Raw genomic sequence first — 16,323 nt, forward strand, 5'->3', positions numbered from 1 at the left:
ACGCCTCTTTTGTTTGTCGTGGCCGGTTCTGTTTTAACGGTGTTTGGTAACACTGCTTCGTTTAAAAGCTGCAAGATTGCTGGTCCTGTTGTTTTGACTGTCGGTGGATTATTACTTCTTGTTATTACAGTTTGTAATTTGCGCCAAGACAGACTGCTTACTGAAAACACTAATTGCGCGGACGAACCCGTGAGCACGCCCGAGCAGAATAATCAAGTTGTTTCGGGCGAGGGCTCAAACGATCAGCTAGGACCAATTCATCATTTTGAAATAAGGATTCCGTCAGGATCTTCTGGAAATGAAATGGTACCTCCGTCATACGAAGAAGCTACTTCTAAATAGAAAAGTTGACTATGTGATACACCAGTTCTCTAATTCTCATTGACAAAGTGAGAACGGCTTTCTTGACTTTAATGAGACGGTAGGGTCCTTATGAGAGTCAAAGATTGGAATAAATCACTCAGTCTTAGCCGGATTAAATCTAGGGACTGTGGAACAGCACTGGCAATTATCGTTCCAGTATCAGATCACAAGAAACTGCAAGACTTTATTAGCGGAAACTTTGAGAGCTGTCACAGTTAATTCTACTTGCAGAGTGAGAAGAAAGGAAATTAAACAGAAAATCTGAGTAGATAACTTTCATATGGCCAATTTTGTATTTCAACCACAAAAATAATGTGTTTAATGAATACTGACGTATATTTACTTCCAACACGGAAGGAAAAACACAGGAAGATCGATGTTTATGCACGAGCCAATATTGTCACTTCGTGCATGATAAACACCACGTACTGCCGAATGTATTGATATGATCGATGTATAAAAGAAATATTTACTTTTACTCACATTCAGTGTATACAACATCATAAAATTAAATGTCTGTGATAGTTTGTTGTAAAAATTGACTTCTCCTCTCATTTGTGTCGAACAGTAGTTCGAACGTGCAGTGGATTCTGACACACGGAAAAAAAACTACATTCCGTTGTTCACCAGGGAAATAAGTGTTTTGTTTTCTATCCACTCGAAACTAGCCAAGTTTAGAATGATCTATGTGATCTGTTCTCCAAAGGTTCTGTTAGACGACCATGAGCTAGAAATTTATATATCTAAAAAAGGAGAAAAGGACAAATTTTAAATTAATACTGTTACAGTTTGACTAACAAAACTTTAAACAGAGCACTAAGGAAGTGGAAGGATTTTTAAACTGCTAAAATAAGGAACAGGCCGCGGTTTAGTTCGCTGATTCAGTCATTTTTCCACCCATCCCAACTTACTCATAATGCAAACAGGACAAAAACAATACGAAAATAATTGCAAATCAGTGGTCATGAAATTAACGGGGTTTCACTGTAAATATTTTAGCAAGAGAGGACGCCAAGTGTAATAACTAGGAAAAATTGCAACTTGTTAGAACACCTAACTAGAAAAGGAACTTATGACGTTAAATTTCTTTTAGTACTTTTAGTACTTTTAGTAGTTCATCGAACTGTCATTAGCATCGAACATTTGGCTAGTGCAGACTTTTTTCGTTTTTTGGCTAGTTTTGCTGCTTAGAGAAAGGAAGAAGTTTAGACGGTTTAGTTAAAAACGTTTAACTGTATTGTATTATCAAATTTTCAACACAAAATTATATTCTTTTCAAAATCTCAGCCTCGGGTTTATTCTAATTCGCCAATTTCAGCCTCAATATTCATATAAAATTTATCTTAATTAAAGGAAAAGAGTGTAGTTTATCAATAGTTTTACCAGTGTTTCGAGTATAACGCCTTGCTTTCGAAGATCGGTCAAACGTGTACAACCTGTAACAAGAAACTATATTTGAAGAAAAAGTCAAAATTTACAGCAACAAAACAAAGGTTTAGCACAATGGGATGGACATAGAGGAAGTGGAAACATTTTCAACCTGCTAAATATAACGGCAAGCGCCGGTTTTATATTTCGTCCAATGTTTCATTTTCCACCCAGCACAATACCAACTTAGCGATCACTAATTACTGCCGTAGGCTCTCTAAGTATAGTCTGTGTTCATGGAAGTAATGGTAAGTCTTTTGTAGCTGCTAACAAAGAAAACAAATGTGCTGGATCGCATGAATGTACAAGGTAAAACATCCTATTAAAACAAATGTAAAGCGGAATAATGTAAAAAAAAATCCCGTATAATATAAAAACTAACAACTGAAACTGTGCGATATTATATCATGTTTCAGTTACCATTCAATCGAGTTACTAATATTGAAATACAACTGATTTCTTATATTGCATGGAATTGGAAAACAGTCAAATTTTCTCATTCATTATTATTGAATATGGTTTTTTATTTCATCGGCAAACTATGCATTGCATGCTTTTTTGAAAGTTATTTAACAGCTGTCAGTTTAACGAACAGAGCAGAACTTTGTGGAAAAGTCAGTCCCTGCGTGACAGAGGTGCAAGACTTTGGACTGTATGATTATATTTTATAATGGATCACTGACGTTGTATAGCAATTAAGATATCGGGGTTTTAAGCCGTGGGCTCTTAGCCTGATTAACTGAAATACGTATCTTAGCAAAAATAGAACACTACTGAATTGAACTACTTGTAAGAACTGTTGTGTCTCCCCGCGTTCAATGCGTCCTGCTAGTGATAGAGATTCGGTTTTTTAATCGTCCTGTAACTTCAATACTATGAAATGTCTGCGACCTTTTGTTTTCATCTATATGGAATCTAAGCAAAAAACAAGATGATAACTTGGAAAAATTCTGCCTCGTCACTGCGCGATCAGTGACTGATAGTAAATAAACTAGTCTTTGACGCCTCATGTCTGTCAGATGACGTCATATTAGTTGCTTTAATTTCATCATTTAACCTTTTACCTTTAAAACAGACATCCAAGTGTATTGTATTGTCTAATTTTAACCACAACCAACATCACTCCAAAGAGGCAATGAACCAATATGCCAGATCCAATTATAACTAATTAATCAACTTTTCAACAAAATGGCGTTAACAGTTCTAAAAAAATTGAGGCTATTTTTGTTTCAGTCTCCTTTCTTACAATTTACAAAATCACCCAGTTCTTCACCTTGGAGTCCGTCCATAAATCATTTCCGTGTTGCTATTTCTTTCTGTTTTAAAACGTGAGTAAAACTACTTTTCATGGTAACTCGAAATAACGACCCCAGTTTCCACAGGCAATGCTTAAATCATCAACACACAGAAAAAGAGATTTCTATCTTCTTCCCACCAGCCCTTTCTTGACGCTTTACTTGCTTGAAAACAAATGTAAATGTAATTTATTATAACTCATGCATGTAATAAGAAAGAGCTCTCAGGTGCTCGTAGTATAGTGTGGAGGGTTGGAGTGTTGGTTTTTGTTTAACAATCACTTTATTTAAGTATATTTATAAACAGCATAGCTATTTTCGCCAATCTTTTTACCTTAGCCTTAATTCTGCTAACTCATTAGCATTTTTCCCTTGCATGCATTTAAACTAACTCAAAAACCTTTTTTCGTCAGAGTTGTTTTCCTTTCATTGAGTGCTTTTGTTACTTAAACGTTAATTTGCTGAGTCACATCACTATATATTGAATATTGCTTCAGCTGTCGTCTATTTTACTTCAAAGCAGGATTGATATAACTCGTTGTAAACAGTTTACGTAATTCAGTGACTACATTCACGATGTGTAGTTAGGCAACAATCGCTGAAACCGTCACATTACCAAGCTTGCCGTCAATTTTAAACGCTGCATTTCGATCTTTTCCGAGTGAGTACGACTCACAATTCTGTTAGTTGCCATCAAATGTCACCTCTAATCCATGGAATTTTTCCATGATTGTTTCAATCTATATTTTAACAACATCTTTAAGAGCTACACTGACTGTAGCTGTTCAACATGCATAATTGTGATTCCGTCGATATTCTCAATTTTCTTTGTTGCATTCTTAATTCCAAAATAAAATATCTCTAGGTTATATTTTGTTTCTGTTTTTGCCCCAAAACATTTCAAAAGCTCTTCTAAACTGGTTGCCGAATTGCGTCATCCTATCTTACTAGAATTCAAATATTTAAAATCTCCTAGCGTGAAAAGAAATGACCCAAATATTTTGCCTCGTCACTGAACACTACAACAATTCCGGGTTATTCCGTTTTATCAATTTTGATAAATGATGACAATTTTAACTACTTTTTGACGACAAAAGCCTGATGTCTACGTACTTTCCTTCAATATACGTATTTCAGAGACAAACTTTAAAAACATTGCTTGAATTCCTATGTGCTTTCAACTCAAACTTGATTCAAGCCCTGAAACTGCCTTTATTTTATTCAGAACTATTGTTAAAGTGTGTATGAAAATGAAATTTTTTTCACGAAATAAATTACGTTCAACTTTTCTGAAGTGAAGAAGAGTTGACTATGAACGATAGCCAAAACAAGTATCTTAAAACAAATTGCAGTGTCATTTAGTTATAGATGATGACGTAATTTACTTCAAACTGACACTGCCTCTGGGAACTTATTATAGGTCGCTTGGAATAGTTTCAAGATTATCAAGTATGGGCTGTTGTGACGGGCAGTGACTTGACTGAATAATACAATATAAGAAACCTTCCCAGACGAATGAAACCCTGGAATTATAGCAGGTTATCAAGGTCTAACTGAATTTTAAACTGTCCAACAGCAACTAAAACATTTATTGTACTGAGTGCCCAAAAGTAAAAATAAAAATAAAACATTGATTATTGCTGACCTCAATTAGTGAAGTCCGAAAAAACAGGTCCTTCAACTCTACAACCCTAAGCTGTCTAGTCCAGTCTAGCATGTAACCTAGGTATAAACAAAGCAAACAAAAACGGCCATATCATTCATCTCTTTGGACCTTATAACTACAGTAGAACCCCAATTTCTCGAACCTCCGAAAATTGATTTAAGAAATCGAGAGCCGGGTTCGAGAAATGGGGCGTAAATTACAGAGAGGTATATACTATCCAAAGGAAACGAAATTGGTTTGAGTAATTGGGAGTTTCGAGAAACCGAGGGTTCGAGAAAACGGGATTCCTCTGTACATTCAAGGCACTTCAACGGATTGGAGGTGTTTGTTTTGTATAAAGTAATGTGCCCAAATGACATGAAGGTTCCAGTGCTTTATTCCCGGGGGGGGGGGGGGCACTCCCTATAATGGCCTATACGGGGAGGCTCCGCCCGAAAGGGGTACCTTTTTCACGCTTCAGGTATATAAAAGGGTAGGAATTTCACAAGATTAGGTATGTCAAAAAAGGGTAAGGAAATCTGTCATTTAGGTATTTAAAGGGGTCTTTAATAAAAATATTTCGAACAGACGCATCTTACGGCTGTATCATTTTGATTTATTAAACACTACATAAAAATAACTGGCACGCGATGCATGCAGAGGCGATGGCGTTTCACAAGGGGTCTTACATAATTTTGAGAAAAAACTTAAAGTAAATAAAAGTAGCTGACACCTTGTGTGTGAAAAAGACTGTTATCCAACTGCAGTTTACATTTATTTTAACCTAAAAAGCTTGTTAGTGATTTAATAAATAGCATAGCCTGAGGATCTGATGGAATTCAAATAAATACAGTTGTTATGAATGCACAGACCATTTTCTTCGTAGATTTGCTCAATTGAACAACAGTAATATTTTATTTTATACATTTATGTTTTTTTTAGATTTCCCTACGTTGTCTCAACAAAGATTGCGTTATACTGTAGTGTGATTTCACGGATGAATGACATACGATACGCGCGAGCAAGCTTTTAAGCTGCCAGAAAGGTCAAACGGTCTTTTGCTCACAGCGGCCCTTTATATTTTTAGAATTAGAAATTTCTGTCTACTAAATCTAAAGGATCCCATCATATATAATTAGTCTCTTTCGTTTATACATTGTAGTGTTCCATTGTAACTGCGCGGAAGTATTTTGCTTTTGTGTTTTACGCGGCGATTTCTTGTTAAGTTAAACTTGATTTCTGTTCGATCGGGCCAAACAGACAAAACAAACCGTTCGTGCGATGGCATAAAGCGATGTCACGCCATCGCTTAATGAGAATAAGACTTCCTGTGTAAGGTATATGTCATGTAATTTAGGTATGTGAAAGGACTACCTTTTTTCAATAAAAGGTATACGAAAGGGGTACTTTTTCTGTCAAAATGGTATATAAAAGGGTAACGGGTTGGACCTCGGGGCGGAGCCTCCCCGTATCAAACCTTTTCAAGTAGCCCCCCCGGGGCTTTATTACGTGCCATTGTTTCAATTCAGTGCATTTCTTGACGCATGTTTACTATAGTATTACGCTATTAAACTGTTTGTCAGTGATTCAGCGATCGCAAAACAGTCACCAAGGCGGGGGGCCAAAATCCGCTAGGCGGTCCAATATTAGCAGTCAGTGGAACTTTGTTTTTAAAAGTTGACTTGTTTACGAGGCCAACAGGGAAAACTTCCTTTCGCTACGATGGAGAGACACAGCGTAGATAATAGTGCGAATACTCCATCGAGGGGACAACGAAATAAGCACGTAGCTACGAACAAACTAATCTACCGGTTATTGAGATTAACGCCTCTTTTGTTGGTCGTGGCCGGTTCTGTTTTAACTGTGTTTGGTAACACTGCTTCGTTTAAAAGCTGCAGGATTGCTGGTCCTGTTGTGTTAACTGTCGGTGGATTATTACTTCTTTTATTTACAGTTTGTAATTTGCGCCAAGACAGACTGCTCACTGAAAACACAAATTGCGCGGAAGAACCTATGAGCTTGAGTGAGCAGAACTTTAATCAAGTTGTTTCGGGCGAGGACTCAAACGATCAGCTAGGACCGATTCATCATTTTGAAATTAGGATTCCGTCAGGTTCCTCTGGAATAGAAATGGTACCACCTACATACGAAGAAGCTGTTAGCAATAGCGATGAATAGAAAAGTTGTACTATGGGTGCACCAGTTCTCTAATTCTCATTGACAAAGTAGGAAAGGCTTTCTTGACTTAATGAGACGGTAGGGTCCTTATAAGAGTCAAAGATTTAAATAAATCACTCAGTCTGGGCCGGAATAAATCTGGGTTAAAAGTGGACGTTTGCAACAAAGGTTTGCAAAGGTGGACGTTTTGCGAAGCTGTGGACTATGCAAGGGCAGTAATCATTCCACGGTAGCAGATCACAAGAAACGGCAACACTTTACCGGAAACTTTGAGGACTGTCTCACAGTTAAATCTACTGTCGGAGTGAAAAAGAGTAAACAGAACATCCAAGTAGATAATTTTCATATGGCTTATTCTGTTTTTGAACCACTAAAATAATGTGTTTAATGATTAGTGACGTACATATTTTACTTCCAAGATAGGACTACATGTAACACGGAAGAAAAAACACCGGAAGTTCGATGTTGGATGCACGAGCCAATATTATATCGCTTCGTGCATGATAAACATCACGTACGGCCGAATGTATTGATTTGATGTATAAAAGAAATCTTTAACTTTACTGACATTCAGTGTATACAACATAAAATTAAATCCCAGTTATAATATATTTTAAAAATTGACTTTTCCTGTCCCTTGTGTCAAACTGTAGTTCGAACGTGCAGTGGATTCTGCCACACGGGAAGAAACTACATTTCGTTAATTGGTCACTGGGAAAAATTTGAAGTGTTTTGTTTTTGTTTTCCAACCACTTAAAACTAGCCAAGTAACGTATAACGATCGATATGAACTGTCCTCCGATGTTCTGTTGGACGACAAGAAGCTAAAAAACTATTCATCTAAAGAGAGAGAAAAGAACAAATTTAAAATCAGTAACTGTACAACTTGACTAATAACAAAAACTGTTAATAGCACACGAAGGGAGTGGAGTGATTTTCAAACTTCTCAAATTAAGGAAAGGTAGCGGTTTACCTCGCTGATTCGGTCATTTTTTCCAGCCCATCCCAACTGAAAAGCTATATACAAGCTCAACTGTCCGCTTAGATGGAGCAAGAAAAAAAGGTTTTCTCTTGGATGTAGCTATTGCTCGATTATCCGCAGTCCACGATCGCGAGTCGTAGACCATGGAGTATCGGGCACTGTAAACAGACAGTTGGGTAGCGTTCAGTTTTGGCCACATGACTTGTACAGACTCGTGATGCAAAAAAGACAAAAACAATATGAAAATGACTGTAAATCAGTGGTCATGAAAATTAACGGGGTTTCACTGTATATGTTATAACAAGAGAGGACGCCAAGTTTCGCTGATAAGGGAATATTTCAGTTTGGTAGAACACCTAAGATTTGTTCGAATCTCAGCCAGCTACTCCTGAACTCCGTTAATTTACGTCACGTAACGAGAACTGTGCAGATTCTAGTAAAACCCTTACAGGTAGCGCGAGCTAATTTAGTCCAAAAATAATTTAATATACCTTCACAACAATGACCCTTCTGACGGAAAAGTACTGGAAGTTAAAGCTAACGTTCCAATATCAATAGCGGAATTGTACTTGTTTTGTTTTCATTTTCCCTTAAAGGAAGTTTGCAACAAACGCGCTATCTTCCTTGTCATTTGTGGAATATTCTTGTATGAACATGGTGAATATGCTCAGTTATATCATGGAGACACAAAAATCGGAAAAGCGGAGTATCTTCTCCATTGGACAACGAAAACATCACAAGCCAACCAAACACATCTATCTGCTATTGAGCTTAACTCCTCTTATTTTAGTCGTGGCTGGTTGTGTTTTAACGGTGGTGGGTAACACAGCTTCGTTTCAATTCTACAAGATTGTCGGCCCGGTTGTTATAGCTGCTGGTGTATTATTAAGCTTACTTGTTTTCACCACAGTTTCGTATTGGCGCCAAAATAAGGTGTTTGCTGAAAACACAGACTGTGCAGAGGAACCTGCTGCGAATTTACGTGGACAGAGATTTAATCAAGATTTTTCGGGTGACGGCTCTAAAGATCAGTTTGGACCGATTCATCACTTCGAAAAAAAAATTCCGTCAGGATCTTCTGAAGAAGAAATGGTACCACCTTCATACGAAGAAGCTATTGCCAACCAGTATTAAACGATAAGTTAAGGGAAGTTTACGGCAAGCTTGTATTTAAGCGTGGATCAACAGGCGCGTAGCTGAAGTTTTTGGAAGGGTGTTCGTATTGACAGGAATATTTATTAAGGGGGGTTATTTAATACGAGCGCCGAAGGCGCGAGCTTCTAGGGGGTCTGGGGGCATGTCCCCCCAGAATATATTGAAATCTAGAGGCCCGGAAATGCTATTTTAAGCATTGTGCACGTCAATATTTTAAACTCGATGAACTGTAAAATAGCAGGTAATTTTATTTTATTAATTTTATTCTTAACAACAATATTTCCGGCGTTTTGTTAACTTGACACATTCATACATACATACATACCGGCTTAGTACACTAAACGTTTTAAAAAAACTTGACGTGTGGTGCAAAGGCATCTCAGGGTAAAAGGTTAAGCCCCCACCCCCCGACTCCACCGTCAATGTACTAAAAGCGGCGTCAAAGCGTCGATATGTACTAAATACACGTATCACCTGGGTCCCCCGAAATTGTAATCCCCGCATTTCGTCTATTAATACTCCATTAATTTTATCAAATCCCGAACGCCTGCTAAGGAAATATCTTTTCAACAATGGGATTATTTTGACTACATATAATACTAGGTCACTGGGATCCATTCTCCTAAAAATTTAATACTTTCTCGATACTTTTAGCGTTTTCTTGCAGAGTAATTTAAAAGCTGCAACACTCAAAGTTTGTTTTCCATTCCCCCACTATTTGCTAAAAGCTGAAAATCAACAGTTTGTATTTTCAGTCCTCCATTATTGACCTCCAAAGGGGGTTCGTTCGAACCCCTCGAACCCCCCCTCCTACGCGCCTGATCAACGTGGTACGTTTTAATCTGGGAACGAGATTACCTTAGGTACGTTTATAGCAGACAATACGTTCTAAGTCGCCTTCTTCAGTTACTAGAAAACATCACTTGATGCCTGATCTCAGTTTTAAAGTTTATCGTCTTATGTAACTTTCATAGCGAGGATTTTAACTTTAAGTAAAGACTTCACGCCCAAAAACTGTTTACCAGTTAACTGAATCAAACGCTCTTAAATTAACATCTGATCATTTTCAGCCAAAGAAAGGAAAATGCCACAGGAACACAAAATATGTATGGCTTAATTACATCGACGTCATGTTCTAGCGTTGATATTTCTTATAAAATGTTTTTTAACTGACATTAAACTTGATTGAAAACACCATGGAAGGCTGGTCTGTTTGCAAGTTGTCGTAATCGTAGTTTCTTACAGTTTAGTTCGACAGTCTTTTATGGACAGCATAAATTTCGCTGTCAACATTGAACCGCCTCTGTATGGGAATCAACAGACTTCTTTTTTGTCACATTTTTTTTTCTCGTCGTTGATTTTTTTAACGAAATCATCCGCGGCAAGTTCACAATACTCGCTGCACTCGCCAGAGCGCCCACTACTTACTCATATAGGCTACCAGTACCTGCGTTATACAGTCAACTCTCTCTAAAACAGACACCGTCGGGATCGGCTCTATCTGTCCGTCTTAGAGAGGTGTCCGTCTTATAGTTACAGTAAAATGACTGAGAAACGGAAGGGACGGGACTAACACCAGATGTCCTTCTTATGGAGGTGTCCGTCTTATAGAGGTCTCCGTCTTATTGAGGTGTCTCCGTCTTATAGAGGTCTCCGTCTTATTGAGGTGTCCGTCTTATAGAGGTCTCCGTCTTATTGAGGTGTCCGTCTTATAGAGGTCTCCGTCTTATTGAGGTGTCCGTCTTATAGAGGTCTCCGTCTTATTGAGGTGTCCGTCTTATAGAGGTGTCCATCTTATTGAGGTGTCCGTCTTATAGAGGTGTCCGTCTTATAGAGGTGTCCGTCTTATAGAGGTGTCCGTCTTATTGAGGTGTCCGTCTTATTGAGGTGTCCGTTAAGAGAGGGTCGACTGTATCAAAATTCAGCTGATAGCGAGTCCCGGCTACAACACAACCAAGAGGATAAATATGCGTGCTTGTTCAATTTCTTTTGTTTGTGTACTCCAGGCCATATATCGCAATTAAACTATTTACGCGTTTTTAAGTTTTAAGAGAAAAATAAACAGCTACTGTATCTTGCAAGGGTTTTCTTTATTTGAGCCTAGCTCTAAATGAAACAATAAATACCTGGTATAAATATAATAATATTGTAAATATCTTCATTATATAATACAGGATAACTTCTGTGCCGACCCATTCTGGTACCTAGAGCTTCCGTTTCTTAACGAGTGGCCCTGGGGAGGAGAATGGTCCTGACCGCACAGCTGTAACTGAACCATGCGCATGCTCAATAGCCGTTTCCCTCTATAGCGCGCGCCTGCAGGGAATCACGGTAGTTGTATTTATCAAACCATGCGCGAGACTCAGCAATGTGATTGGGTATTAAAATCCCTTTTTATTTTGTGGAACTAACAAGACTGGAGTCTTCCACTAACGACGTTTTTAACGCTATCACAGCAGTACTGTATAATGCCTGTCATACCTGCTATGTTAGCAGTACTAATATTTGTGACTATAATTTCAATTTGACCTAATCCAGCATGCATGTAATTGATTTTACATGTAAATAAGCCCCCATTGCCAAATTGAGATTCAAGACATAATTTGAAATTTTACTTAATTTTGTGTTTTGTTCTTTTCTTTTTCCCTATTTTTTTCTTTTGAGCTTATTAAATACAATAATTGTAGTCAATATAGTAGAAGCTCGCCTAGAATAGCTTGGCTACCTGCAAGTTACTAAGGTCCAAAAACAATCTTGTGTTAATAAAGTTTCTGTTCACTGTTTACTGTTATCTAATGAAAAATATGCAGTAAGCAACCCTATTGTTTCAGTTCTTAAGTTACAGACGTTTAAGTCCAAAAAAGAAAACTACCAGTACTTGGCAGGTTTCCATATTTGAAGCAACATATTTTGATCCCGCTCTAGTAACTTTTTGTATATTTTAATATACAGTATCTAGACCAAATATTTCCGAAGATTCTCTGATCACTGTTCAAAAGCCATATGAACGCTCCACCATCCTATGAATGAGCCCCCTTCACTAATATGCATATGTGCCCCTCTCCAACAAGCACCCACCGTGGTAAAAATCTTTTCAAGATTTAATAAGAACCTTTACAAGATCTGCATAAGATGAGCTACCAGAAGTAAATCAGCACCCCTGGCTCCTGAACTTCCTTATGTTAGTATACACTAACAAGCAGCAAGAATCCATCGCAAAAATGACAATTAAAATGCACCTGGACCCTAAATAAATGGTAGGGGATTTAATTTACCATAGAAATTCCAACGCTCCCGATTTGATCGAAGTCTCCCGATTTGATGCATTGCCTCCCACTCTCCTGATTTTTATCAGATTCTCCGGATTTATCACAAAATTCTGAAAACAATAGAAAAATTGCTCATCTAGTATTTTTTTTTTGCGATTGGAGTGTAACAAAAGTAAAGAAAAGCACCAAAAATGTTTGTGAAAAGAATAAAGACCTTATAGAATAACTCAGAAATGATACAAAATGTCAGAAATGACATTTAAGAGACCAAAATTTGCAAAATTTTTCAGTGGAACATGCCCCCAGACCCCCATAGAAGCTCGCACCTTCAGCGTTAAAAATGCTCCCTATTTTCCTTCAAAAAGGGTTGGAATCTCTGTTACCATGTGAGCCCAGAATTTCTGAACAAAGCATTTATTTGGGGTCCAGCATAAATCAAGAAAACATCGTAAATGCATTTTTTTTTTCATTCATAAGTCTAAAACATATTTGTACATGCAGTATTCAAATCATGACAGAGAATATTGTAAATAGAACAATTTTTTGACAAATGAATATAATTTTAAACCCAATACATAATGTTATAATATATAGCTGGATTAAAATAAAATAAAGACCATATAAATAAAATAACATATTTTACAACCAATTTTTTTATATATTATATATCAACTTTACTTTCACTGATAAGGGCTAAGCCTGAAACCTTTAAAAAGTTTACAACTTGAATCTGTGAGAAGTTTTCCACCTGCCCTATAAAGAAGCCAACAAAAGCAGTAATTAACACAGATGTCTTACACTGATACGGGAAAATAAACTCATACAGCTTCTCAATCTTATTAACATGAAAGAATATAACCCTCAAATTTTATTATAACTAAGCCCTAGGCTTACAATTACCCAGCGTACCTTTCAGGGGCTTATTTTCAAATGAATATTTGCATTTTAAAAACTAAGTTAGGTACATATAACAATTTGAAATCCAGAACAAGTCCTACATGTACACTCAATTTTAAGCGCTAATGAGTGCTTAATGTCATGAGGTGTTTGGCGGGATCTGTACTAAATTCTGTTTCTTTTGACCAATTAATGGTACCGAATGGGACTGGGAACTAGAACAGGAATTATTGTTTCGCGAACAGAGAACAAGTTAACAAAAAATCTTCATGAAAAAACTAAGAAAGGACTAATATAAAGTACAAACCAAAGAGACAAATAAATTATTTATATATCTGATGAGTTCTATTGAATTCAGTAGACATGATCACATTTCTACATTAATTTTTTAAATGCAGTCTTTTGGACAAATTTCCTGAAAAAAATTTAAGACCACCTTGTTTTAGACTTTTATGCTGCCAGGCTCGAACCACCATCGTTTGTGCAACATTGTTCTGGAGCGCTAAAGTAAAACAGCGCTATATTGTACAAAACAAAGCCAGGAACATCCCTCAGTTTTTCGAGGAATGCTGTTAACTTACAGGTATTCAGACTTAATGATGTCCTTCAACCACCTGGTAGCTGCACTTGTGCTAAAACTAACCAAAGACTGATTTTCACGATCAAACGGCCATTTTTTTCTCTTTCCTCTCACATGACATCTATCATGTGACATCGCGTCACAATGTGATATCCAGTCCTTTTCTTAGAGTAATTCCACAACATGGCGGTTTAAAACTATAAGCATTGCTCTGAAACGTTTTCCAACCTCTCCAGACAGTTAAATAACCCTAGAAGGAAAGATTTACACGCGATGTGTCGAAAAACTCATATACTAAGCTTTACAAAACGCCTTCCTTTTTGCATATGTAATTTTTCGAAAACGAAGCAAATTCCAGCCAAGTAAAATGCAGAACAATGTTTAGCACACGTAAACGAACTTGCATGCGAAATTTGGAGTTGTTTGTGAAAAGGTTCAATTTAGCAAAAACTCGAAGCGTTGTTCTTGCTCTCGTGTCTTCAAATGGAAAAAGAGAAGTACCGTATTTTTTCAATTAAGCGCCCAACCTCGAATAAGCGCCCACCTCCAATAAACGCCCACCCTAAAGGTAGGAAAAGTTAATAAGCGCCCACCCCACACCACATCAATGCTTAAGAGAAGCATTGAAATTGACTAAGTACTACTTAGAGACTTCCCCGAAGACCGAGTTTTCTTAGTATTTTACAGAAACCTTAAATGAACAGTTAAAATCAGTTCTGCTTTGGTGCATCTTCACGTTTTAGTATTGTTTATTGTTTTGTTACAAAATAAGATAACTGTTTGCTGAAAAAGGTGAAAATTAAATAAGCGCCCAGCCTCGAATAAGCGCCCACCTCGAATAAGCGCCCACTCTCAAGGTCCAATAATTAAATAAGCGCCCAGGGCGCTTAATCGAATAAATACGGTACCTCTGGAGATAGTCCACAATTTTTGAATGGATTTTCCAGAAAATCACCTAAGTTTCCATTTGACTTGAAACCAAAATTTCTGAATTTATTGGCTAAATGGTTAAAGCACCCCAGTAGTATCAAGAGTACATCAGTGGCGAAACCAGACCTTCAGATAAGTAGGGGTGCTGGATCATCCAGACCCTTAATTAAGGGGGAGGCCCACTCTGGAAAAAAATTTCTTGGCCTTTCGGACCTTTGTTTGGCCTAAACATAAGGTGGCCCCCCTGGGCCCCTTCCCTAGATCCGCCACTGTACATTATTCACACTTCTCTTAAACTTATTATCAATTCATCTTGAGTAAAAACAAAGAAAATCATAACTGTGACAGTGGTTTGACGATTTTATTTCTCTGTTTACTCAGTAGTTTTTGTTTCAACAATTTGAGAAAATATATCAAACACTCCAGACAGTGTTTCATCAGCTATCCAAACACCTCGAATTTTGTAAAAAATACTCTGCTGCACGTCATATTTTCAACTCTCTTCTCTGTGTTTGGATATCTCGATGAAACACTGCCTCTCATGTTTGATATTTTACATGAAAAAAGCAATTTGGTGCACAAATATGTATACAGATAAAATAAGCCTTTTAAATGTGAAAATGTGAAAGAAGCTCATATTTAAAAAACTTACCTGATAATTAGGTCTAACCAACTTTCTCCACAGGAGGTGCACTTGGAGAAGCCATGCTTTGATCAACAGCACTTTCATTTGATGGTGGCGGCGGCATGTCTGTTGGGTATGGCTGATACCCTGGTCCACCCTGTGGAGGGTATGAGGGCTGTGCTGGTGGATACACCTCTCCTGTTGGATATGGGGAGTACGATCCCGAAGCGGGTGGCGGCGGGTTATTCGGGTAAGGTCCCGGTGGATATGCGGGCGACTGCCCGTACGGTTGTTGATAACCAAAGGTGTTCGCGGGATAGTGCATTGAAGTCGCTGTTCCCGTTCCTGCCTGACTAGTCGTGCCCATTTGAGCAGTGGTCGCTTGCGATAAAACTTGCCCTTGATTATTCTTTCTTCTCAGTCTGACGTGAGAATAGAAAACCAAAGCGCAAAACAACACACCTCCGATCGCCAAATATATCGGCCCAACAATTCGACAATTTTTCAGGTTTCGCTCCGTCGAAAGTCTCTCCTTTCGAGGACCCGAAAAGGGCTTTGCAAGATGGCCAACCATAGTGAGAATAAAACCAATGAGTAAAAACATGACGGTGAAAAAAATCAAAAGACATTTTGCACAACATTCTCGTACGTGGTAAGTAGTAGTAGGGTTTCTTGGGTATATGATGACTCGTGGAGCTTGATGTGTGCGCTCCATCGTAAGGATGTAAGTTGCTGAACGACAGATAGCAGTCCTTATTGAAAATCTGACCCCAAATTGTAGTAAAGTGTCATCGAATCAACTGTTCGTTTCGTCGAATGTCCTGCTTCCCTTCTTCGCGCATAATCATTGCATAATTTCCTCCCACTCCGAAACGAGGCTTCAAAACAAGGGAGGGATGAAGGAGGGGAGGGGAGGAAGGGGGCATGGACATTTGATGGACATTTGATAAGAAAGTCTGTCCCCACACGTAAGCCA

General features: G+C 37.9%; 1 protein-coding gene across 4 annotated transcripts; it reads right to left on the minus strand.

Annotated features, from left to right (window-relative positions):
- Positions 1–1,043: 1,043 nt before the first annotated feature.
- On the minus strand, positions 1,044–16,177 carry LOC144651541 (uncharacterized). Of its 4 annotated transcripts, none has more exons than XM_078511505.1 (2): positions 15,375–16,177; positions 1,044–1,106 (listed from the first exon to the last, which is right to left on the minus strand). In XM_078511505.1, the coding sequence occupies exon 1, from the start codon at positions 16,060–16,062 to the stop codon at positions 15,388–15,390; it is 675 nt and encodes a 224-aa protein (XP_078367631.1). In that variant the 5' UTR covers positions 16,063–16,177; the 3' UTR covers positions 1,044–1,106; positions 15,375–15,387. The 4 variants fall into 4 exon arrangements, with proteins under 4 accessions (XP_078367631.1, XP_078367629.1, XP_078367628.1 ...); XM_078511503.1 differs by lacking the exon at positions 1,044–1,106 and adding an exon at positions 7,672–7,749; XM_078511502.1 differs by lacking the exon at positions 1,044–1,106 and adding an exon at positions 11,122–13,068.
- Positions 16,178–16,323: the final 146 nt, after the last annotated feature.

This window comes from Oculina patagonica, chromosome 4 (genome assembly GCF_052425735.1).
Source record: "Oculina patagonica isolate OP01 chromosome 4, crgOcupat, whole genome shotgun sequence".
NCBI lineage: Eukaryota > Metazoa > Cnidaria > Anthozoa > Scleractinia > Oculinidae > Oculina > Oculina patagonica.

What these genes read in the sequence shown, in the direction of transcription:
- LOC144651541 (XM_078511505.1), bottom strand. Translation starts at nt 16,062, where the DNA reads ATGGAGCGCACACATCAAGCTCCACGAGTCATCATATACCCAAGAAAC.